This window comes from Wyeomyia smithii, chromosome 1 (genome assembly GCF_029784165.1).
Source record: "Wyeomyia smithii strain HCP4-BCI-WySm-NY-G18 chromosome 1, ASM2978416v1, whole genome shotgun sequence".
Taxonomy (NCBI): Eukaryota; Metazoa; Arthropoda; class Insecta; order Diptera; family Culicidae; genus Wyeomyia; species Wyeomyia smithii.
This window is the reverse complement of record NC_073694.1, coordinates 126870968-126897926: the sequence shown is the minus strand read 5'-3', so window position 1 is coordinate 126897926 and position 26959 is coordinate 126870968. Positions and strand designations below refer to the sequence as shown.

Sequence of the window (26959 nt, the reverse complement as noted above, 5' to 3'; positions counted from 1 at the left end):
GAATTTGCGTTTTCAGAACCAGAGGCAACGAAAAGAATTTCAAATTCAAACCACAATCTATGAAATAGTATTGTAGAGGCTTAAAAATTCAGAGCCTGTCTTTGTTTTTTTCTCAAATTGCTTGCATATTCCTCCAGAATCAGAAAGACATATTTTCCAAATAAAAAAGTCAAAACTATAAGCGCCATATCGAAAATTATTCGCCTAAAATAAACCTGGAACAATACCACGTAAAGATAACAATGGTATCAAATTAGTCCTTTCCATATTATTGAGGAAATAACTGAGCCTCAAAAGTTCCTTGAGAAAACGGAAAAATATTTTGAACGACAGAAATACACACAATTGTTTATAATTCAACCCACAATCACCATGAAACGCTGACAGAGACTAGAAAAAGATAATAAATATTTTCAAATGTTTCTAAAGCTCTTCGATAAAAGTCAGCAATCAGATTTTAATTCAATGTCAAAAATGCACCAAAAACATAAAAAGAATTCAGCTATATTAAAAAAGTATAAATTTATTTTTTTTAAATGGATTTTTGTTGAAAATTCTGAAATATAGAACGCGGATTCAGAAAACACAAAACAAGTTTCTTATTTAGCTCAAAAAGGCAAAAATTTTTTCTAAGAGTAAGCGCACCAGTGAGTTGCCATTTGAGTTGCTATTTTCACAACGCTGGCCGTTGCTATTTTGGATAGCAACCGATTTTCGCACCGGTCGTTACTACTGGGGATTACCAATTCCACTATTTCTTTTTCACACCGGCAGTTGCCAATTTCTGAAGACCGTCACTAGCCAGCGTTGGCAAAATGTTTGTTTGTGATGTATTTCACATATTTTTTGCGTATCTAGTAATAACCAACCTATCCGTCAGTCAATCTTTTCCGGAATGATCTACGTTCTTTCTGCTTCATAAAATGTTCCCTCCATTTCACGCGACTTTGTTTTAACTTTGTTTCCGTTTTCCCAAGTTATCGATAACATAATTCTTTTGCAGGTTTTTTTACTTGTGCGTACATGGATTTTTTCATCCTTACATGTTTATTTAAAGTAATTTCGTAAAACTGGGAACGTCCCGCAACGTTGGCTTAAACGACTATTCTACTGAAAGCTGGCGAACTTTCATTAGTTGTATTCTGTATTCTATGATGTCTTGGTTCCCACAGTTTGCTATTAATATTTGAAAATTAGCCACCATAAAAAAAGAACCTGAATATAGAACGCGGAAATTGTTTTCGAGTATTTGGTTGATTCTAGTGATGAAGAAAGTGATTTCGCAAAACAAATTTCCTTATACGCGATTAAGAAAAGGGTTTTTGGAAAGATTCGGGGCGGCTCTCAGCCTAGTAAATAGCCAAACATTGACCGCCATACGGAGGAAGGTGCTATCCAGCGTTTTAATAATTTTTTCATGGGAAACACCGGTCAATACAGATGACCATTTCCAACGCCGCCTTCGAACGCATCTCAGGTTGTTTTTGAAGATTGAAACAGCGGTAAAGGAGAAAAATGGTTTTTTTACAACGACCGAACTAAACGGGAAAATAGTTTGTAATACTCCCGAGCAGATTTGCTTAAACCTTCCAGGTATATTGAATAATATTGGCCAATCTTGTGAAGATTTGCGCTTTCCGCATCGTGTAGGTTGCAGACCAAAATGCCAACCAAAATGGTCATTTCAATAAAAAACCTATACAAAATGTTTACCTGTCCGAAAAAACACCCTGTGCAAAAATTCAGCTCAATCGGAAACAAAATTGAGTAGTAGTTCACGCCGACACTTGCGTTCTACGACGTGTTTAACAAGCGAGGCAAAACATCTAGTCTTCCGTGGCCGACCAATTGAGTCCGCATTCGAAACACTCATCATCTTCGTAATATTGGTGCTTATTACGGGAGTCACTTCACGGTGAAATCAGAGTGAAGTGAACAAAACCCTATTACGGGACTCACCTAAGTGAGAAAAATCGTCGCAAAGTGACATCTGCTGCGGAATCTGAGTTATTGGTGCTTATTACGGGAGTCACTTCACCGTGAAATATATTTCACTCGCACGCTCACTCCACTTCTTTAGACCTATTCCCGATTCCACCTCAAGTGAGGTGACAAAAATCACCTCCGTGGAGTGAGATTGACAGTGAAGTGAAATTGAGAATAGGACAAGTGAAATGAGATTGTTTCCCAGCTCAAAAATGTCTAAGTCCCAGAATGTCGTTTTTTTCCGTTTTTTTAGATAACATCAGATCTTGACGTGTTCTGCATTTCTAAGACATTCGGCATCTAAAAAATGTTTTTTTCGGTATCGAAAATTTCCTGAACTAGTTTGCATTTTTTTCATCGGGCAAAAAAAATGAAAAATTGACCGCTTTAAGACACGGATCAAACTCTGATTCGCTTCGTTACTGAAGAATAAATCCAATATTTAGCGGGGGCCTAGTGTGGTTGGTAACGTCTCCGCCAACCACGCTCGACGCCTGGGTTCGAATCCCACCGCCGACATAGGTGTCGATGGTTGTGAGGTGGCGTGATCCACTCACAACCAACCCAAACTGGTCTAGATTCAATCCTAGCCGACACCGGGAGATTTTCTGAGGCGAAAAATCTCTGGGATCACGCCTTCCATCGCATGAGGAAGTAAAGCCGTTGGCGCCGGTCCGTTAATAAACGGGTCGTGAGTTAGGGTCCTGGGTGTGGAGTCGCCTCCCTGGGCGTCGGTGATTGGCCACAACAGTGGCGGAACTAGACCGACGGAAAATAAGCGAGAATAAAAAAAAAAATCCAATATTTACCATTAGATCACAAATCAATCAACTTTATTACTTATGGCAGCTTCGTGGAATCATTTCACCGTTCAAAATGGTCGTGAAATAATTCCCACGCGAAGCGTCGCTTTTTCCGTTCTCACTTCACTGATATGACACTCAATACTACCCGAGGTGGGGATTGCTATTTCCCAAACCAACATAGCCACGCCCGGTGCGGTTGCCACGTTATGGTGGGAGTTGCCAAACTAGCTTTAGAAACTTCAATTTAGCCACTGGTGGGCTTGATCTAAGTTGCAATAAAATTGTATTGAAGCCTGGAAAAAACTAACAGCATCAATTTAAAATCGATTTCAAAACTGAATCTAAAAAAGTGTGTGAACACCAGCATCCTCTCATTCACTAAAAATGACAATGGAAAAGTTATCAGGAAACAAGAAAAAAATATAATTTTTTTTTTTTAATTTCAATTCAATAAAAAAATTTTGAAGTTATTTTAAAGTTTTAAATCAGAAAAGATTCCAAATTCAATTAAACAAAATCCACAATCGTATTTAAAATTCAACTTATAATTAGTGGAAAATGAATTTCTATATTTTATTTTTAAATAAGCTCTTTGAATAAGGCCAAAATCCGTAACAAAGTTAAAAAACAGTTGACAAATTTCTCAATATATATATAAATATATATATATATATATATATATATATATATATATATATATATATATATATATATATATATATATATATATATATATATATATATATATATATATATATATATATATATATATATATATATATATATATATATATATATATATATATATATATATATATATATATATATATATATATATATATATATATTAAAAATTTAAAAAAGTAGAAACCAGCTCTACAAAACGCCGAAAACCTCAACCAGAGAGTGCAGAACGTTACAAATATCGCTAGTTAAACAGGTTAATTATACCAGTAGTTAATTTACGTAAGTCTAAAATGACAGAAGACTGCTCCAAAGAACGGTTAAAAAAAAATTAAAAATTTATGTGAAAATATTCTGAAACATAAAGCAAAAATTGATTTTAAATTATATCTTGATTTAATCTAAGTGAAATAATGAAAATTTTGAAAGAATGACATTTTCTGCACGTTACACGTTTCGAAAAGCCCCAAGTGTGCCCTTTCTACTAGACACAAGTTAATACCAGATAATACCTCGTTTAGGATTACCCAATGGGCCGAGTTGCATTGCTCAATCATGAAAAGTCGAAAAATCAACAGCAAATACATGTTGGCCGAAGTAGTTAACCCTTTTGAGAGTTTTGAAATGAAATAATGATATTAAAAACAAAATCCTCTCACAAATTTATTTTATAAATGAATAAACGTGATTGACCTTATATATTTATGCGGTTTAAAACCGGGAAAACATCAATTTCTAACCGGGAAAACCGGGAAAAAAAACGGGAATTCGAAGTTGGAAACCTGCTGGCCAGCATGTATTCACTAGTTTCGAAGTGATAAAAAATGTAAAAAAAATCACAGGAGGGTTATGTGCAAAGCCACGACCGCAAGGTTGAAGTAGAATACTTTTACACAGCTCTACTTACGACTGTACATTAACCTACGGCCGGGCGAATCGGTTCGCGCCGCTTTTCGCGTTTAGCCTGGCAGAGGCCTAATGCGCACGGCCAACACAACAGAAAGGTGTTTTCACATTGAAAATTAGACACGGCTTTACTGGAGTAAGTGTTGGCAAATGCATCAACCGCTAATACCGCCGCTATCGTACGAAAGTCAGCCTGGCAGAGGCCTGAGACGTGGTGACCAACCACAGGGCAAGTGATTCGTTTAATTTGAAGGCAGCCACAGGCGTAACCCGCTGCTATCCTCTGTTACTGCTGAGTGCTGATATCTGCTGTCAACTAAGTGGACGGTCCATCCAGTTCACCTTCCGACTAATGAATGTAGCTAGTTTTCCCAGAAACACTTCTTTTATAGCCGAAGGGTGCTACGTAATAGGCCACGCCTTTCAGTTCAGGTTTACCATTTCCTTATGTTCTTTAGACGAATTATTCCACAATTCGCATTTGGTTTTTGTATCCAGCGAATAAACACCGATGGTGCTCTCACACACGCAACGGTTTTAACCCGTATCTTATTGCGGTTCGTAACATCAAGCGATTTCGTTTGCTCGCTGTTGCGTGTTGCATCATGTTGCAACTTGGCAACTGGGAGACGACGAAATTCTGTTAATGGTGATTGATTGAATCGACTTCATATTAGCTCTGCATAGTCGAACTAACTGCTTTTGTGAATGCGTTCTAACAGGGCAGTTTATTATTCAATGTCGGTTATGCTGATCGCAGTCTTTGCGCTGCCCCTACAGTGGGGGGTTTACTAAATAAAGTGAAAATTAGACAATTACAACAGAATTTGATTGCATCCCGCACAGAATGTCTGCTTGTGTTGATGCCAGAAAATTATTAACCTTCAATTATATTTTTATTTGCCTTGAAAAAAGCATCTTGTGGTACAAAATCGGTTACTGATTACATTTTTTGAGCTGCCCTAACATTGGGGGAATTAAGATACACGGACAACATGTACTGTGGAAGCTATTTCACATTCAGTAAATTAGACGGGTGCGACAGATTTAAATTGCTAGGATGCAACACAGAATGCTTGCTTACGTTGATAAAAATTATTAACTTTCAATGACTTGTTTATTTACCTTGAAAAAGGCATTTTGATTTCCAAAATTGAATTTCCTGATGGCAATCTCCATGCTGCTCAACACGGGGGGAATAATGGCTGTCTGGCGACACACGCTAATAAAAACCGCGCTGCTCCTGAGACGTGGTGACCAACCACAGGGCTAGTGCTGCTGCTAAGGAAGGACGACTGCTGTTGTCGCTGTCTAGAACTATTATGAGAGGCTCCGGCTGAAACAGGCTCTTATATAAGCCAAATAGCATGTTTTCAATTGCAAGGTATATGATCCTGTCGACCGTGCTTGGGAAGCAAGCATATAACGACCAATCAGAGGTCGAATTTTTCGTTTTGACAAGGCTTTACTATTTTCAGTAGAACAATAGTGTGTATAAAAAAATTACAATTATCTTGTTTTGGGAAGAATCTTAGAAGATTTTCCAATCTATTGCTGCAAGAACGAAGGAAATCCATCGAATACTAACCGATTTATTAGCATTTGAAATTGGACACATTTTTCACTTTTTTCGGTTTTAGATTTTCATTTCACATCCCTATGTAGCCGAACTTCCTGAGAGAAGTATTCTACTTCAAAATGTAACAATCAATTTCTTTCTAATTTTATAAGAACCATGTGATCAATTACAGCATATAATACAGGTTAAAAAGGCGAGCAAGGCGAGTGCGTCTTGAACTGTCCTACAGATCAGACGTTTTTTCGGTTGCTTGTGGACTGGTCTTTGACTGCCTATAGCTTCAAAGTTTGTGTTTTGTCAGTGTGTCTTTTAAAGACTACCTGAAAGTTAATTCCCATCAGTCTTTCTCAAGACTACCTACTTTTGAATTTAACATTTGTTTTAACTTTTTTCGTATCACCTGAAATGGCTGGACGGAAAAAGAAACCTCGCATCGCTGCGGGGAGGAAAAGAGAGGCATCTCTTTCTGACACATCGAGTGTCTGTAGTGACAATCCTTTTGATATTTTGCCTGAGCAAGAAGCTGGTGAAATGGAAGTTATTAATATTGAAACTATACAAAACATAAAATCTTTAAAAAAGGAGAAAGTTCCACCTATTGTGGTAACTATTTCTTCTGAATTTAATATATTCAAAAAGGAACTTTCAACGTTTGTTTCTGACGTTAAAGTTACCTATCAGATTGGCCGTAGAGGTGAATGCCGCTTATTAGCCGACTCAGCAAAGGGTCGTGATCGTCTTGTTCAGTATTTAACTGACAAGATGTACAAATTTTTTACATACGACACCAAGAACGCCAAGCCGTTCAAGGTTGTCTTAAAAGGTCTCACCAACGATCAAACCGTTGATGAGATCAAACTTACTTTAACAGAATTACTTGGCATAGCCCCTACCCAAGTAATTCTAATGAAACAAAAATCACGAGGCGAAAACAGTCAGAGAGCTGGAATTTCCCTTGTTAATTATTTAATTCATTTTAACCGCAATGAGGTTAACAACTTAAAGGTTTTTGAAAAAGCACATGCTTTGTATAATGTGCGTGTAAAGTGGGAAATTTATAAGAAGTATGGCGGAGGTGAAAAGCATATCACCCAATGCCGTACTTGCCAACGTTATGGCCATGGTTCCAAATTCTGTAACATGGACCAAAAATGTCTTAATTGTGGAGACTCTTCTCACAAAAAGGACACATGTCCTGTGAAAGAGAGTAAAAATTTTCGCTGTGCGAATTGTAACGGCAACCATATGTCAAATTTTTATCAATGCCCAGTCCGTTTAGCAATTGTTAAGGCAAGGCAAGGTAAACAAAATTCAATTTCTCAATTAAAACCAACTTCAAAACAAAATTCTCCAAGCGTACCAGTGACGCATAGTTTACCTACTCCTTTGCATACCCGTTTAACTTATGCACAGGTTACAGGTAGTTCGAACATCATACCGCCTAGTGTTGGTAGTTCGAAAATGACCGTTAATATGGGTAAGCAAAACACGCTAGAAAATAATTGTACACCTATCACTCCAGCTAATATTGCTGCCGACAATATTTTTTCTAATGTCAACTGCCTGAGGCCTATTACGGCAGGTAAACTTTCTTTTTTGCAACAGGCAATGTTCGATCTTATGAACGCCATGTTGCAGGCAAAATCAATGTTTGAAGCCATTCAAATAGGCACAAATTTTACTATTAAAATTGTTTCTAATTTAAAATTTAGCAATGATTTTAAATAAAACAATTAAAATATTAAATTGGAATGCTCGCTCATTGAAGGCCAATGAGAATGAGCTTTTTAACAGTAAATAATGTGCATATTGCAATTATTACTGAAACATTTTTGAAACCTAACATAAAATTAAAATATGATCCCAATTACGTGGTTCATAGATTTGATAGGATTCAGGGTTCCGGCGGTGGAGTTGCAATTGTTATTCATCGCCGAATCAAACATCGTGCTCTTCCCCATCTTGAGACGAAAGTTATTGAAACTTTGGGAATTGAAGTTCAAACTGAACTTGGGATTTTATTTATTGCCGCAGCATATTTACCATTTCAATGCACACGCGAGCTCAAAAATTATTTTAAAGGTGATTTACAAAAACTCACTAGATCGTTCTATCCAAGTCCGATCGGACTTCGGACCGGTCCGGACCGGGTTTTTACCAGACCCTACCCGGTCCGGTGTCGAACACTAGATGTAATATCTAAGTATCCGCATGAGCTTTGCATTGAATTTTTATCTAAACTGTCCAATACATCTCAAGTTGATTAGTAGTATTTAAGATATAATTTAAGTGAAAAAACTAGTTTCAAGGTAGTTTTTTAAAGAAAACAGTTTTATTTGTTCAGAGATAAAACTTAGGAATTTCATGTCTCTCGCGAAGTATAATAAAATCGATAGCTCTACAACATTGCCGAAGATTGAAATTGAAAAGCAATTGAATAAAAATTTCAGATAATTTTAATCAGTATTCTGAACAACTCATCCGAAGACACCAAACCGCTAAAATGTAAAGAAAATTGAGAGAAAACTTTTGACCATTTGTTTTCAAAACGGCACAGTGAGGCCGCAAAATAATAGCGCATTGACCGGTTGCCAGCTGAAAGGTTGTTTTTGGTTATTTCTGTGACCGTTCGCGCACTATCACAGTAGAGAGGGGTGCGGAATGTTATGTAATTATAATTTAACGTGTCAATTACGGACATTTTTCAATTATTATATAACTTGGCAGTGAAACTACGTTGGGCGGTCTTACCCTGTTTACCTCTATGTATTATATAAGTTGGTGTATGTAACGTTTTCCAATCTCACTCACCTCTCTCAAGCAAGTCTAATTGCTTAGGTCTCTATGAAACTTTATTTATGTTTTCATCTTGTGAGAACCTCTTCTGACTCGAAAATTTCATTTTCACTTCTGATTTGATCATTATTAGTCCAGGTGTCACTCAAACCTTAGCAGTAAATGATAAATGAGCAGAGAATGATTTAAGAAATCAGATAAAAGAATTTTAAGTTCCCATTAAACTCTACTAGAAATTTGAGAAGTAAATATTGAAAATATTACTAGTCCGTACAAATACCAGTCCACTTAAGCACTGATGATGGCTTATGTCGCAGTCGAAATACGTATTTGTACGGACTAGTAATATTTTCAATATTTACTTCTCAAATTTTTAATAGAGTTCAATGGAAACTTATAATATTTTTTTCTGATTTTTCATAAACATAGGTATTTAGAAATATGTATGAATCATCAAATTTGTCTTGATTGATGGATAAAAATGAATTTCGTGTGTTAATCGATTGGGTGACGCAATTGAGGAAAAAAGGCCATATAGTTGTCAAAAAAAATTACTACTTTATCAGTTGATGGAAATAAAAATAAAGTTGAACCATGTTTATGATCCAAATTTTTATCACTGCTCTTCTAGAAAAGGGCTATTCAAATGAATTCGACAACTTCCCAAGAAGACGTTTTCATTGATTAGCATTGAGACAACAATTGGCTACTTTCAGTCTCCTGGGAGTAAACATTGGATTGGTTGATATTCAACACCATCTATAAGTTCGTATGGACTTGAACTGTCACAAATTGACGTAACACATTTGAAAATATGTTTAACGACTTAACATTAGTTATCACCCAACAATACAACAAAGGATCATCCAACAAAAATATGTTATCAAAAAGAAGCATTGTTATTTATTTTCGAATATATTTGCACACTAGCAATAGATCATAGGTCATTGAATAAAAAAAACGAACTATTCGAAAAATGACAGGTATTTACCTGCCTGGCACTGACGTGATGGATAGGTCAAACCATGGCATATTTAGTAGCCTTATGACCAGAAATTTTGTTTTATTTATTTATTATCAATTAAAAAAAATACAGCCACATTTGAAAATATTGTCACTACCAACACGCTAACTCACATTATACAGTAAGTATAACAAATAAAAAAAGGTAAACATTTTATCGCTGGTTGCGAGATTTCCTCTGATGTCAAACATAGCTGATGTGATTCTATGTGATACTAGTACATAAGCCAACTACAGCTACGGCCAATCAGTATCATTTCGTGTCCTGGTGCATGTTTCTTTGTTGAAAACAATCTGAATAAACTCCCTCTGCTCTACGATTCACCAGCTATATTCAAGCGAAATGAAACATGTGCAACAGAATACAGATGTCAATATTGGTAGAAACCAAGGAAAATTGATATTTATTTTAGGGATGCTGGGTAGATGGATTTTCTTTGGTTGATGTTGAACGTGTCGAATGTCATTAGCTCAGTGGAATGTTAGCGTTGAACAGTTTAGGAAGTCAAGACAGAAAAACTTGAGCATTAAAATTCGAAAATGTTGTCCGTGAGCAATTTTCTCAAATGTTCCGACGGTGATAGGGATAGTGCTGATTGTGATAATGGAAAGAATAGTTCGAGTGTTATAACTAAAACCAGTGCAGTGAGTTCTAGTACCTCTGGCAAATCTAATAGCATGTGCAGTAACCAATGCTCACGGATCCCAAAATGCGCTCGCTGTCGGAATCATGGTGTAATATCTGGTCTGAGAGGACATAAGAAACATTGCACCTATAGAAATTGTAGATGTCAAAAGTGTGAATTAATTTTATCACGGCAAAAAATTATGGCTGCTCAGGTTAGTTGAACAGTTAATACAGATAACAATTTCCTCCACAGTTTAACACTACAACTATGAGTCGATAGCGCACATTAACTGAGTCACTAATGGTTGATACAAAAAATAAAACAGAAATACTCAAATATAGTATTTTTCGTAATTTTCATGAGCATTTTCGAGCACCTTGGGCGTGAACATTAATTATCCTTTTACAGATAGTAAAATGTTGTTCCATAGCACGTGACACACTTATGCATTCACCAACAGTTCAATTTTCACCGTTTGTCGTAGAATTAATAACAATATATGATCTTATCCGCAAGAAACTGAGAAATGGCGGAAGTTTTTTTTTGCGGCAGTCCGCATTCAACGGTACGTTTAGCCGCGGTCATCTGTTAATCGGTCCGAGTTTACCTTTGCGTTTTTCTGATACAACACGAAGCATCTAGATTTTTCAATAGAAATTAACACAATTTTTTCACCATTACCATGGGCTGTCCATTTCACCCGCACATAAATATTATTGAAAATTACTCAATATATCGAGAAAATCATTTAAACAATTACTAATCTTTTATGATTTCTTCTGGTTAGTGGTCTGAGTACAGATATTTGCAGAAAAATTGTCATAAAATACTGTTTTACACTAGAAAAAACTTTATTATTTGTAGGCCAAAAATAACATCACCACCACGAATGTATGCGTGTTTTTTGTTTTTGTTTATTATTTTGACTGTTTGACTGTTTCATGTCGCATACTTTGTCTCAAATAGCATCTAGTGCATCTAAGATAAGGTGCCAAAGAAGTTTGTACTATTTTTCAACGTAATAGTCGAGATTTAAGCAGGTGTCCATTTTACCACCCCTGTTCATTTTACCCACAATTCCCCTATGTTGCCTCAACATAATTTAAATATGGCATTGTACTATTTAAATGTTCCTGGCATTGTTGGTGATTGAATTTTTCGAAATTAAGAGTCATTTCTTTTATTTTTTTATTTTTCTTTTTACCAGCTCCCAGATGGTCTCGAGGTACGATGCTGGCCTGACAAGCCAGTCGTCGTAGGTTCGAGTCTCGGCTCGGGAGAGACTGTTAGTATCAGTATGATCGTAGCACTAGCCCCGCAATTGTCCTGTACACTAAACAGTCGGCTGCGAAATCTGTGTATAAATAAACAGAAGGTCAAGTTCCGAATCGGAATGTAGCACCAAGGCTTTGTTTTTTCTTTTATTTTGCTATTTCTTAAGTACTAAAATTACGTCAAATTTCATATTTTATACAATTACAACATAAATATTTTAGAACCCAAAGAGTGAATATTCCTTTATTTGATTGAAGCGTTCATGTAAATCTACTTGGACATAAGTTTGAATGAGAAAGGCTGGGTCTGACCGCTAGGTGGATTAATTTAGGTTTTATTTGAAGGAATGATTAGAGCATAATATTTGAAATTTGACTTAATAAATAGTCTTTCTATCATAATGACTCTTAATTTCGAACTTTAATCAGAGCAGCTAATTTTAAACAGCCTTTGGGTTTTGTTTCCTCGTAAGTTTGAGGAATAACCTGTTCGTTTGACACTTGTTTCCTTTTAATAAGTCGCGAAAACTTTGAGAGAACGAACTTTCAATATTACTACAATTTAGCACATAATGATTAGAATAAAAGTCCGATTACACTGGTCAACACAAGAGTGGCCCCGATGGTCAAATTGAGAAAAACAGGAGGGTTGTATGCAAAGCCACGGCCGCAAGATTGAAGTAGAATACTTTTACAAGAAAGATAACCCAGCTGCTTGCGTGTCAGTCTTTTTTTCTAGTAAATAAACGTTGACTAATTAGATCAATCGAATTTTGCGCTTCAACAAGGATTGACCATTTTCAATAACATAGTAAGTTGCTTGTCATGGTTAGGGCTTGACAATTTTTAAATTTTGAGATGAAATTTTTTCGGATGTCGTGCTCATAACTGAAGGAAAATATAATTCAGTACGTTTTGAGACACGGAGATGAAGTAAAATTTATAACTTGTACAAATTTAAAAATGTGAAATAACTCATTAGAAAATATTAACTCTTCAATCAAGTTTTTATTTCATCCTGGAAAGGACAATTTGTTGTTCATTTTAGTATCGGATAAGATGCCGATCACATCTTTGCGTTATAACTGACAGGGTGAATAAAATATTCCTTGTGATAAAGTAAACAATGAAATACTGATATAACACTCAAAACTAGACGGCTCACGTGTTGTCACAATGAGTCAACTTTTCATTGAATGCATTTACTAGTGCCCACTATCGCACAGAGACTGCATTTCACTAAAGTGCCTCACTGCATCAGCCGCTATCGATGCTGAGATCCGCTGCAACTGCTACGCTATCCGTAGTCATGCAACAGTTGTGGCCGCTATACGCTTCCATTGGTATCCACTGTTCCTGCATCAGCTGGCCCAGCTGATATCGTTGCTGGAATCCGCTGCAACTAGTGCACTAGCCATTGGTACGCCACAGCTGTGGCCGCTTTACGCCATCGCTGGTATCCACTGCACTGCTAGTGCTGCTGCTAAGGGAGGACGACTGCTGTTGTCGCTGTCTAGAACTATTATGAGCGGCTTCGGCTGGAACAGGCTCTTATAAAGACCAAATGGTATGTTGTCAATTGCAAGGTATATGATTCTGTCGGCCGTGCTTGGGAAGCAATCATATAACGACCAATCAGAGGTCGAATTTTTCTTTTCGACAAGGCTTGACTATTTTCAATAGTACAATAGTGTGAATAATAAAATTATAATTATCTTCTTTTGGGAAGAATCTTAGAAGATTTTCCAATATATTGCTGCAAGAACGAAGGAAATCTATCGAATACTAACCGATTTATTAGCATTTGAAATTGGACATATTTTTCACTTTTTTCGGTTTTAGATTTTCATTTCACATCCCTATGTAGCCGAACTTCCTGAGAGAAGTATTCTACTTCAAAAAAAATTATAGCTTTTTAACCATTCCTGTGAATTTTTATCTTCTATCTTCTAAGTTCAAATGAGAGAGGCTTCTAGGGCAACTGTTGTGAGCTTTGGAGCAGCATTTTTTATATCGATTTTGTCAACCAGTGTTATAATCAACTGAAATGGGTACCAATGAAGCAACTAAACCTTTAATTTGAAACTAAGATTGTTGAAGTCAGTACAGCCATCTTTGGCAAAACGAGTGAATTTAAAAAGTTTTCTGAACACGTTTCTTTTCATAACCTTTGAACTTCATGTTCAATCATCATAAAATTCGTTAATTGGGGGTTTTGAAGACAATCCGTTCATTTGATACCTACTTTGTTCTAATCGTTTGTGTAGTTTCTGAGATAATGAAGTTCCATAACTTTTACATTTCGATACATAACAGACAAAGTTACAGTCCGATTGTAACAAAATTCAATAGGGTCTTATGGGGCAACTAGATCTTTCTATTGCAATTGCATTTCGTGAAAATCGGTCCATCCATCTCTGAGAAAAGTGGATGAGTTCAAGCAGTCTTAGAAACATGTTTCTTTTCATAGCCTGATTTCACATTATTATACATAACGGACAAAGTTAAACTCCAATTACAATAAAATTCAATAAGATCTTATGGGGCAATAAGACCTTCCATAAGACACATGTGAAAATCGGTTCAGCCATCTCTGAGAAAAGTGAGTGAGTTCAAACAGTCTTTGAAATACGTTTCTTTGCATAACTTTTGAACTACATGTCCAGTCATTAAAAAATTATTTTGAAAATGGTTCAAAAAACAAGCCTGTTTTTTTGATGCCAATTTTGTTCAAATCGGTTGTATAGTTTCTGAGATAATGAAGTTCCATAACTTTTACATTTCGATACATAACAGACAAAGTTACAGTCCGATTGTAACAAAATTCAATAAGGTCTTATGGGGCAACTAGACCTTTCTATTGCAACTTATTTCGTGAAAATCGGTCCATCCATCTCTGAGAAAAGTGGGTGAGTTCAAGCAGTCTTAGAAATATGTTTCTTTTCATAGCCTGATTGTACATTATTATACATAACGGACAAAGTTAAAGTCAAATAACAATAAAATTCAACAGGGTCTTATGGGGCAACAAGATCTTCTATATGACACTAATTTTGTGAAAATCGGTCCAGCCAACTCTGAGAAAAGTGAGTGAGTTTAAACAGTCTTTGAAACACGTTTCTTTGCACGTTTCTTTGTTTCGTTGTCGGGGTGAGATTGTGCCAAAAAAGGATATGTTTTTCGTCCTTAGCTTGTAATGCACACATTTAGGCAATGAGTTTGATCCAAATCACGTCAATGCACACTTGTTTAGTTAACGACTGCCGCAAATATGGTTAAGTTACAATAAACTATAATTTTGCTAAAATTAAATGAACTTTGGCCTAAACTCACCCCTTCTATGGGGTGCGATTGTGCCAAAAACAAAAAGTTGAATTTAATACCTTTTAAATAAACAGTAGCGCATCTACGAATAATCCACATGAATAATAAAATAAAACAGTAAGTACAGGGACGACCATAAACAACGTGGACTATTAAGGGGCTGTAGGGGGTTGACCAGAAACTACGTTTCATATGAATTATAAAAAAATGTATGACTGGATCAAATCGATATCTGGAGTAACCAATTATGAAGAACGTGGCTTACAGACAGTCTCTTTACACATAGTGGCGTCTCCAGGTAGCTTAGAAAGGGAAAACTTTAGGACATAAAGCCTGAGAAGACTTTTCGTTTCAATTATTATGTGTCATTGACCACTGTATATTCCATTGGAGATTTCAAAACCGCTGGAAACGTATCCACAACCCTCCTTCCTCGCTTTAAAAGTCATCAGTTTAATAAAATAGGTGTACAAAACTTTGTTACATTCCATAAGTAATATCAATCATTGTAAATTTCCATCTAAACACACATACACACACAAACACACACATACAGAAAATGCTCAGTTCGTCGAACTAAGTCGATTGATAGATGAGATTCGACCCTTTGGAGCACTTTTATACCTTTGGTTTTTTCAGTGATTGCTATACCTTTCTAGGAGGAAGGTAAACATTAAAGTAAAAACTCATTATTTTAAACTAACAATGAGAAACACGCAGAAAATTTCGTCTTTTTAGATGAATAATAGAATTTTCTGTGAAAAATAATATCTATGTGTAATGGCAGTACGTCATTTTTCAAACCCTGAATTTTTTTTGAATTGTTCGAACATTATCAGAAAATTAAATTTTCTTGTGAAAATCAGAAAGATTGACCTTTTGCTTTTTAAAATTTCATGATGTTTTTTCTTGTGTATTTTCCTCGAAAAATATTCAATATACATATTTAGAGACTTGCTCGACGACTCGACTCAGTACGATTAAAAATATTTTCTATATGTTTGCATGTGTATATGTAACGGTTTCCAATATCACTTTCGTGGCCGATTAAAAAAAAAATACTATTAAATGGACGTGCTGTCTTCCACGCCGTCAACTAGTGAAATCTCAAAGGATTGACATAAAATAAAAATTAAATTTTGAACGGCCTGGTAAAGAAAATGTTTTTGAAACATCTCATTTATCATCGTAGGCTAGCGGTTCTCAACCTTTTTTGTCCGCGTAATCCTTGGTAATATTTTCAATCAGTTGTACCCACTTTTATTTGTTTACATAATTTTTCATAAAAAAAAACAAAGCCTTGGTGCTACATTCTGATTCGGAACTTGACCTTCTGTTTATTCATACACAGACTTCGCAGCCAACTGTTAAGTGTACAGGACAATTGCGGGGCTAGCGCTACGATCCTACGGACACTAACAGTCTCTCCCGAGCCGAGACTCGAACCTACGATCGCTGGCTTGTTAGGCCAGCATCGTACCTCGAGATCAGTTGGGAGGTTTAATTTTTCATAAAACAATTTGTAAAAATAACTAGAGTAATCTGCAGTAATGTTAGTTGTACTCTCCAATAATGCATTTCTTGATTGCTGCAGTCATGTTTTAAGAGCAAGATTGAAAAATAGTTAAATGTAAAGAACACTTGGTTTATCGGAAATTACTGTTTTCATTCGTGGCCTCCCTGGTTTTCGTGTACCTTTGTGATTGAGAACAGAATCAGAAAATTTTCATGAAGGAAGTATTTCGCTTACCCCTTAAAATTTTCATGCACTTTCAGAAAAATTAAATTTTAAATAGTATGCGGAAAATTTTGAATATTTCATTAACCCTCTAGTGCCCAATACCGCTTTTTGGCGGGCTTCAGTCAAACCTCTAAAAAGCTTCAATAAATACTTAAAAAGTGTTTATAATAATTCATAGTGATTTTACCGAACCCCATCTAGAATTTAATTTGGGCACTAGGGGGTTAACATATTAAATTAAATTTATTTCTCTTTTTGAGCAAATATCTGTTCACATGTAACTCCCACTATAATATTGTTACACAAACTATGCAAATTGCGGGGAAAACGTATAAATCATATTATGTTATAGTTTTTTAAGATATACTATTACCGCTTAAAGTAATTATCTCTCTCATCTTGGTGAACCAAAAAAAAAACTTAAATTAATCCACCTAGCGGTCAGACTCAGCCTTTCTCATTCAAACTTATTATTTGTAATTCTTGATAGATTTACATGAATGCTGAAATCCAATAAAAATATTTATATTCACTCTTTGGGGTCTTAAAATATTGATGTTGTAATTGAAGTGTAAAACATGAAAAAACTTGAAGAAATGACTTTTAATTTCAACTTCAATCCTGAGCAAGGCCGCAAACATTGAAATAGTACAATATCAAATTTAAATGAAGTTGAGGCCACATATTTTGATCATAGCTATAGTTTTAAACAGTCTGCGGGCTTCGTTTCTTTCTATAACTTTCAAAGCACAAGTTTAAACATTATGTTGTTTAAGGGTTTGAAAGCCCATTTATTTGAATTCAACTATGTTCATAGCTCCTGAGATATAAGAGCGTTTTTCACATTCTGACGCAGCGTCAAAACTAAAAGTTTGATTACAATGAAATTCAATAGCAACCTAAGGCAAATAGACTCTTCATTTGACACCAAGATAGAAAGAATCGGTCAGACCATCTCTGAGAAAAGTGAGTGCAAAAAAAAGGTGCACATACACACGTACACACCCACACACAAACATATACACCTATACATGCATATATGCAGAAAATGCTCGATTCGTCGAACTGAGTTGAGTAGTATATGACATTCGGCCATTTCAATTATTTTTCTACCTTTTAATTAGCCAGTGATCGTTAGGAAAAAGTCAATATGTTTACTTTCATTATAAGATTTCACATTTTTATGAACAACGGACACAGTTACAATCCGATTGCAAAGAAATTCAATAGCAACCTATGGGGCAACTAGACCTTTCATTTGACACTAATTTCGTGAAAATCGGTTTAGCCATCACTGAGAAAAATGAGTGAGTTTAAACAACCTCAGGATAACTTTTCTTTACATAACTTTTGAACCATATGTTAAATCATAACGAAATTCGAAAGTTAAGGGTTCTGGGGACAGCCCAATCATTTGAAACCAGTTTTTTTTAAATCGGTTGTGTGGTTTCTGAGATATTGATGTTTCGTGATTTTTACATTTTGATACATAACCTCTAAACTAAAAATCTGATTACAATGAAATTCAATAGCAACCTATGGCGCAACTAGACCTTTCATTTGCAATTAATTTTATGAAAATCGGTCCAGCCATCTCTGAGAAAAGTGAGTGAGAAAAAAAAGTTGCACATACACACACACACACACATACACATACACACATACATACATACATACAGAAAATGCTCAGTTCGTCGAAAGAAGTCGAGTGGTATATGACATTCGGCCATTGGGACCACTTTTATACCATCGGTTTTTCCAGTGATTGCTATACCTTTCTAGGAGAAAGGCAAAACCGTCACCAACTATTCTTGGTGACTTTCTTAAAAAAATATGCATTCTTCTTGATAATTATCATAGATCACTTCTAGATTCTCCAATATAGATTGATTGTTTTTTTTTAGGGATTTAAACCGCGGTGGTCATTCGTCTCTAAGATTAATTGATACGGGAACTCTTGTGAGACAATATTAATCGATCGTTAGTTTGAGGGAATATGTGACCTTAGTAAAAAGAATAAATAATATCTTTGTCGCCTGATTGAAAAGGATAATTACTGAAATTCTTGTAACAATGTTAATAATATAAAAATTTTCAGATATTATTATATATTCTTTTGATACAACATTTGACATATATTCCCTCACAATAGTCACGGTGACTAAATAAGGATATCTGCCGGTCAAAGTCCGATGTTTAATTTACCTGATATTTGTTTAAACCAAAAGAGATAATTACCAAAATCACAATGTTAATAACTAATAAGTTTTTTTAAAGGTCACATACGATTTGAAACAAAATTTATGACATATATTTTCCTGCGAAAATCACAATTTTTGATAAAAATTTAACCGTACCTCTTAACCCATTCCCGGCGGAAAAAATTATCTTCAAACTTTTATTACTAATCAACTATAGGCACAATTAACACAAACTGTATTGCATATTAAAGACCAATCCCCAAGTAACAATATCAGTTTTATGATGTACTTGACGATGTTTTAATTGCTTGTTCTTTAAAACAGGGCATAAATCTTATTATTCTCACAAACTGCTACTAATCAGCCGTAAAATCCCCATAAGATCAAGGAGGCCCATTCTAGAGAAGGTTCTCAAGAATAGTTCCTAAAGTTTGCTTAAAACTCTATATTTTTATCGATATGTACTCATGATGACATTCAGGAGTTGTTCACAACCATGAAAAAACTCTAACATGGAAAATTTTACTAAACTTTGTGTTCATCATGGTCAACACTCACTACTAAACAGCCAGAATTATTAGTAGCATTGAGAATCATGGTCTTTTGTTACCGTTTATTTACAAATGGCTATTATATTGACGGAGTCAATCACAGTCTGTTCGCCATATTTGTCGATGGTTTTTTATTAATCCCTTATAAGACGGCTTCTAACTAAAACTTCTTGTGCAAGACTAATAAGATTTTTTTAGTATCTCGATAAGTTGGCATTAACTTATTGCATTCTCGGAGAAGAATACTTGCGCTTGAATAAAACTTGTTTGAACTTTTCAAGACAAACAAATTTTTTTTGGGGTAGCTCCCTCTCCCGTTTGACAGTTGTTTGTTTACAGTCAAGCACCATTTTTGTGATCATTGCTGTTGGAAAAGTGTTACTTGTAGCGATTTTTAAAGAAGAAACAATAAATGGTTTAGAATAAACATCCGGTGTATTTTACAATTAGGGCCTTAAACATGAGCAAAATAAAGAAATGCAACAAATTGCATGAAGCAGAGGAATGAATACCATTTCTCTGTCATTCTCAGGTTCAAGTCGGACTCGATTATCCGGAATTTTAGATTCGATTATCCGGAATTTCATTTTTTCGGTGTTCGTTCTAATTTTTATTCCGAAATTTTGCATTTGCCACCCCTTCTGGCATATTTGTTACCATTTAGGTCATCTACGGCATGTTTGGGACATGCTCGATTTAACTGAAAATAATCAATGTCTAATTTATTTTTTTTGCTACTCAATATTTTGTCCCGTCGAGCGGGGGCCTAGTGTGGTTGGTAACGTCTCCGCAAACCACGCTCGACGCCTGGGTTCGAATCCCACCGCCGACATAGGTGTCGATGGTTGTGAGGTGGCGTGATCCACTCACAACCAACCCATCTGGTCTAGATTCAATCCTAGCCGACACCAGGAGATTTTCTGAGGCGAAAAATCTGTGGGATCACGCCTTCCATCGCATGAGGAAGTAAAGCCGTTGGCGCCGGTCCGTTAATAAACGGATCGTGAGTTAGGGACCTGGGTGTGGAGTCGCCTCCCTGGGCGTCGGTAATTGGCCACAACAGTGGCGGAAATAGACCGACGGAAAATAAGCGAGAATAAAAAAAAAAAATATTTTGTCCCTTTTCGCCTCAGAAATAATTTCTGGTTACGCCACTGCATCATACAAGTAAAATAAAAAAAAAGGAAATACCTATTTATTTTATGTTCGTTAATCGCAAATTTCAATATGTTTCTGTGATTCGATTATCCGGAACAAAAAAATGTTTTGGTAATCAAGTCCGACCTGTATTGGAATTTCATGTCCGTCAGTGAGTATTGAGTTTTTGCTGTTTTTAACACCAAAAGTAATATACCCTTAAATGACTTGATTTAGTAAGATTTAGGTTGGCTTGATTTAGTATGCTTTAGTTGCTTGAATGAGGTAAAAAATTTTGTTTATTTTAGATCCTTTTCTTTCACGAATGTTTTCTTATTCATGATACAAAATGGGTTTAAGAAAATTTTATGGGCACATTTTAAAGATAAGTACCATAAAACTATCGTATAACTCTAATGAAGTTTTATGGAAGTTTATCATAGGTATTTTGAAAGGGATATTGAGTGCGTTTCAAAACCGCTCATCAGGCTAATTACACTTATTGTTGAAGGAGTTTTATGGAGGACTCTTCAAGTGTTCTTTCATTACTCTTGGGAACTGTTGGTAAATAAAAACCACAAGTACTTAAATAAATTTATGATAAAACTCGATAGATTTAGTAATGTTCTGATAAAATTTTTATCAAATTTAAATAAAACTAAATCGTCTTTGGATTGTTACTTGGGATCTGTTCTTTATCGATACTGAATAGTTACATCGTGCAAATTTTTAAAGAAGTACAGTTAAACCTAAATCAAAGTTTAAATGTCAAGTGATGCAATATGGCATCACCCACCGGGAATGGGTTAATGATTTGGAGACTATTCTATGACAAAATGTCATTTGTACTGTCGTGACTTCTAATAAAAAAAACTTTTGTTTTCGAAGGAAAATAGTTTGGTCTGTGACTCTTCAGAGAAAAATAATAAATAATAACTCAATTACATTATGCGACGCGACGCGAGACCAGACAAACAACACTTATTGTTCTTACAACAGAATAAAACATCGAAAATACAGTGAAATGGAGGCTACAACCTCTCAGTGCTTTCGCCTTTATGGCCGACTAGTTGTAAAGAAGAAAATGTTACAGTTGCATATTCAGTTTCTAACCAGCTGTAGAAGAAAAGGGCTTATACCCAAGTTCATAAATATGAAGCCATCCACTAATAGTGTAGCAAGTGAAATAGCCACTAATCGCGCAAAAAAGGTTTGGCTGATTGAAGAAATAAGGTGCAAACACAAACAACTTTCCGAAGTGAAAGAGCAGTTATACCCGCTCCATAAGAAGCTACTCCAAAAAAGTGCGTACCATACCTCAGCTGAGTGTATTGTACATAGGTGTGTGGAAGAGCGAAAAGACTGTTGGCGGAAGGTTTTGGATGGTATTCACTACAACCTAGACAAGCGTGTGCGTACAACGAAACAGCGACATCGTCAGAAAATACGCTACCTCGAAAATACACAAGCTCCAGGAAAGAAATGCTAACCGCAAACGATCGACAATTTTGTGGTTAATCTCTCATTCGCGCAGTTCACACAAGCTGAGCTAGATCTCCTCAACAAAGGTTTGAATTTTGCTATTTCCCCCCAGTACGCCCCTCTCGCTGATATTGTTAATAATATCGAAAGTGCCATCCAATACGACCAACCAATATTTAAACGGCGATTCGGCACAGCGTCAGGAAATGCATAACACGGACGGCAAGTAAGCAGAATAGCACAGAATGCACCAACCTCGATGTGTGGTGTGCGATCCGCCAGCTGAAAGCACGTAATGTGGTTTACTCTCGTGCGGATAAAGGGAATGCAGTAGTTATCATGGACAAAAACGATTATGATTCGCGCGTCCGTGATATGATCGCGGCAGGCCCGTACGAGGAATATAAATTCAAAAACGGAAAACCGAGGGATCCTCTCAACACCATGATCGAAGAGGCTACCTTCGCGCGACAGAATGTTGCACGTCTGATGGAAGAGGATAAACTAGAGAGAAAATTTCATGTTTCCAACCCGACGGTGGCCTCGCTCTACTGCTTGCCGAAAATCCACAAAGACCCAGTGGGAATGCGGCCTATTTCATCCAACATTCGTACACCAACCGAAAAGATGGCAGCTTGGCTGGTGGACGAAATGAGAAAATACTCAATAAAGCATGGCAAAAGTGTGAAAAACTCTGTGGAGTTAGTCGAGCAGTTTGGCAGCAGTTGAGACGTGGGGAAATCCTGGTATCGTTTGATGTAGCAGCACTTTTTCCAAGCGTACCAGTTCCAGACGCGTTAAAAAGTTTACGCCAACACTTGGAACGTAGTCGTGCGCCACAACACCACGTTGAAGCTCACCTTCTAGTAGCAGAAATATGCATAAATCAGAATTTCTTCAGCTTCAGGGGAAAATACTGGAAACAGACCATTGGGTTAAGTATGGGAAGTAAACTGTCGCCGTTGTTAGCAAACCTCTTTATGAGCGATTTTGAAGACGACGCTCAGAAAGAAAAATATTTCCCACTATATGGAAGCGCTATGTAGACGACATTTTCGCTCCGGTAAAAGAACGCTACCTGGACCAAACTTTGGAAATGCTCAACTCTCGCCACAGCTCTATAAAATTCACAGTAGAGCGAGAGGAGAATGGAAAGCTACCGTTTCTGGACCTTTCAATAACCAGAAAGGAGGATAGAACATTGAAATTCGGCATCTACCGTAAACCGACATCAACTGATCGCTATATAACATCGGATTCGAACCACTTTGGCGGTCAAAAGCAGGCGGCCTTCCATTCAATGGCACATCGCCTGTATAATATACCGATGGAAAACGCAGAGTTTGCCGAAGAAAAAGAGCATATTCACAAAGCGGCCGAAGTAAATGGCTACGAAGAAGGATTCGTGAATAAAATCCTCCAAACACACCGACGTAGAGCGGGGGCCTAGTGTGGTTGGTAACGTCTCCGCCAACCACGCTCGACGCCTGTGAGGTGGCGTGATCCACTCACAACCAACCCAACTGGTCTAGACTCAATCCTAGCCGACACTGGGAGATTTTCTGAGGCGAAAAATCTCTGGGATCACGCCTTCCATCGCATGAGGAAGTAAAGCCGTTGGCGCCGGTCCGTTAATAAACGGGTCGTGAGTTAGGGACCTGGGTGTGGAGTCGCCTCCCTGGGCGTCGGTAATTGGCCCAACAGTGGCGGAAATAGACCGACGGAAAATAAGCGAGAATTAAAAAAAAAAACACACACCGACGCATATGTTGTAAGAACAATAAGTGTTGTTTGTCTGGTCTCGCGTCGCGTCGCATAATGTGATCGTCGGTTCTTACGTTGCACAAAACATCGAAAATACAATAACTCAATTGTTCAAAGGAAAAACAAAGAAATATTTGTTTTTTAATGAAGCTTTAGTGTCTTTTGTAAAAAAAGTAGGAGGGTGGTATCCAAGACACGACCGCAGGACGTTGGACTACGGTATTTCTATATTCTAATAATACAAATAGTAGACGGAATTGTAACTCTAGTATTTTTTGCAATTTTAACTAACAGTGCAGTGCGTTAAAGCATAAAAAATAAAAATTTATACTAAAAGAATTGATCTTTTATATAAGCGCTGTCACTTCAGAAAAACCTGTCTTCGTAGCTGCAATACCAAGACAATAATTTAACTTAGCGAATTAAATAAAATTTTCCTATCTTAGCAAAAAGCAAACTCAACGGACTATCTGAAATTGGAGACCAGAACGATTCAAACGGAAATTCTAAGATTGGAAATTGTTTGACATTAAACCGATCAAGCTCATACTATGTTGGCTCCAGCCCAGCATATGACTTTTTGTATATCAAGAAATTACGTTTTTTTTTTCTTCATCTATAGTTTATTTGACACGGCACAAATACAATTCAATGTTTAACGGCGCCAATTATATCTGGTAGCTTACTTTCTAAAGTATCTTAAAAACTAAAAGCAAATTTTTTATCCTCGCTGCCGACTACGAGCTGAAACTAAATCTAACTTAAAGCTAGAATATTTTGCATTAAAAGCACAGGTTTGCTGTTTGATGGTTTTCGTTGCCATAGGTAAGCAGCATATTAAATTTGTTCCGCTGCTTGGCCAAGATATTACGGACTGGCATATTGGGTTGTTTCCATCGGGCCTTGAGAGTATCGTGCGGGTCTGATTGCTGTTTCCGGATCCGGGGTCTTAACGTGTTCTTGTCGTTTGGTTGGATGTAGGCGGAAGGGGATAGGACTAAACTGGGGCGTGGATGGATTTCAGGAAAACGTATATAAGGGACATGTAGGATAGGTCACGGCTCGCCAAGACATCACGAACAGGAACAGCCGGCTGCCTACCTTCGGCCTGCAGGGAAGCTATTAATCTAGACCTGGCGTCACGGTGTACAGGGCATGACCAAACAACGTGCTCTATGTCGTGATAACCTTCACCACAGGCACAGATACCACTCTCCCCGAGCCCAACACGACGGAGATGCGCGTCAAATCTATAGTGATTGGACATAAGCCGGGACATCACGCAAATGAAATCCCGACCTACATCCAACCCCTTGAACCACGGGTTCGTCGATACTTTGGGGATTATGGAATGTAACCACCTTCCCAGTTCCCCCTTGGTCCAAGAATTTTGCCAACTGATGATCGTATTCTGACGTACAAATGCGAAAAATTCATTAAAGGCAATTGGTCGTACATAAATATCACCGTTTGTTGCGCCCACCTTAGCCAAAGAGTCCGCTTTCTCATTACCCGGTATCGAGCAATGAGAAGGGACCCACGCTAAGGTAATCTGAGTAGATTTTTCGGATAAAGCACTCAGATGTTCCCGTATTTTCCCCAGGAAATACGGAGAGTGCTTAACATCTTTCATCGATCGGAGAGCCTCAATGGAACTGAGACTGTCCGTAAAGATGAAATAATGGTCCGTGGGCATTTTTTCGATAATCCCTAGGGTGTACTGAATTGCAGCTAATTCTGCGACGTAAACAGAAGCAGGATTATCGAGCTTATGGGAGACGGTTAAATTGTTATTGAAGATACCGAAGCCAGTGGACCCATCAAGAAGTGATCCGTCAGTGTAGAACATATTGTCGCAGTTGATGTTTCGATATTTATTGGAAAAAATTTTAGGGATCTGCTGCACGCGTAAATGATCCGGGATTCCACGAGTTTCTTCTATCATGGATGTATCGAAAAACACAGTAGAATCAAAAGTATTTGATAAGTCGACACGATTTGGAATATTCGAAGAAGGGTTAATATTTTGGGACATGTGATTGAGATACAATGTCATAAAACGGGTTTGAGAATTAAGTTCGATTAACCTTTCAAAATTTTCAATCACGGGACGGTTCAAGACCTCACATTTGATTAGAATACGAGAAGACAGGCTCCAGAAGCGGGTTTTCAATGGTAGTACTCCAGCTAAGATCTCCAAACTCATCGTATGGGTCGATTGCATGCAACCCAAGGCGATACGCAAACAACGATATTGTATTCGCTCCAGTTTGATCAAATGTGTGTTTGCTGCGGAGCGGAAGCAGAAACACCCGTACTCAATGACAGACAATATCGTTGTTTGGTAAAGCCTTATAAGGTCTCCTGGGTGGGCTCCCCACCATTGTCCGGTTATTGTACGAAGAAAATTCACTCTTTGTTGACATTTTTTCATCAGATACCTCACGTGACAACCCCAGGTGCTTTTAGAGTCGAACCAGACACCAAGATATTTGTGTACCAAAACCTGAGAAATCGTTTTACCCATTAATTGTGTTTGAAGCTGAGCAGGTTCATGCTTCCTAGAAAAAACTACTATCTCAGTCTTCTCCGGAGAGAATTCGATACCTAGCTGTAAAGCCCAAGCAGACAAATTGTCCAAGGTATCTTGCAATGGTCCTTGCAAATCGGCAGCTTTGGCTCCTGTAACAGAGATTACACTGTCGTCTGCAAGTTGTCTTATCGTGCATGAATTTGCCAGACATTCGTCGATGTCATTTACATAAAAGTTGTAAAGAAGGGGGCTTAAACATGAGCCCTGGGGGAGACCCATGTAGCTGATGCGAAAAGTTGCCAAATCGCCGTGCGTAAAATGCATGTGCTTTTCGGACAACAAATTGTGCAAAAAAATGTTCAAAATAGGAGAAAATCCTTGTCGGTGAAGTTTTCCCGAAAGAATGTCAATAGAAACGGAATCAAAAGCCCCCTTAATGTCCAAGAACGCAGACGCCATTTGTTCTTTGCGAGCATACGCCAGCTGAATATCTGTTGAAAGCAACGCAAGACAATCATTCGTCCCTTTAGCACGGCGGAAGCC

At 37.0% G+C, this 26959-nt stretch overlaps 1 protein-coding gene across 1 annotated transcript in view; it reads left to right on the top strand.

Annotated features, from left to right (window-relative positions):
* Positions 1 to 10272: 10272 nt before the first annotated feature.
* LOC129718102 (doublesex- and mab-3-related transcription factor A2-like) overlaps positions 10273 to 26959 on the top strand; it is a 90199-nt gene continuing 73512 nt past the window's right edge. The window contains exon 1 of the mRNA XM_055668524.1: positions 10273 to 10620. Within this exon, the coding sequence (XP_055524499.1) occupies positions 10321 to 10620 (300 nt within the window). The 5' untranslated portion in view covers positions 10273 to 10320. The remainder of the gene's footprint in view (positions 10621 to 26959) is intronic.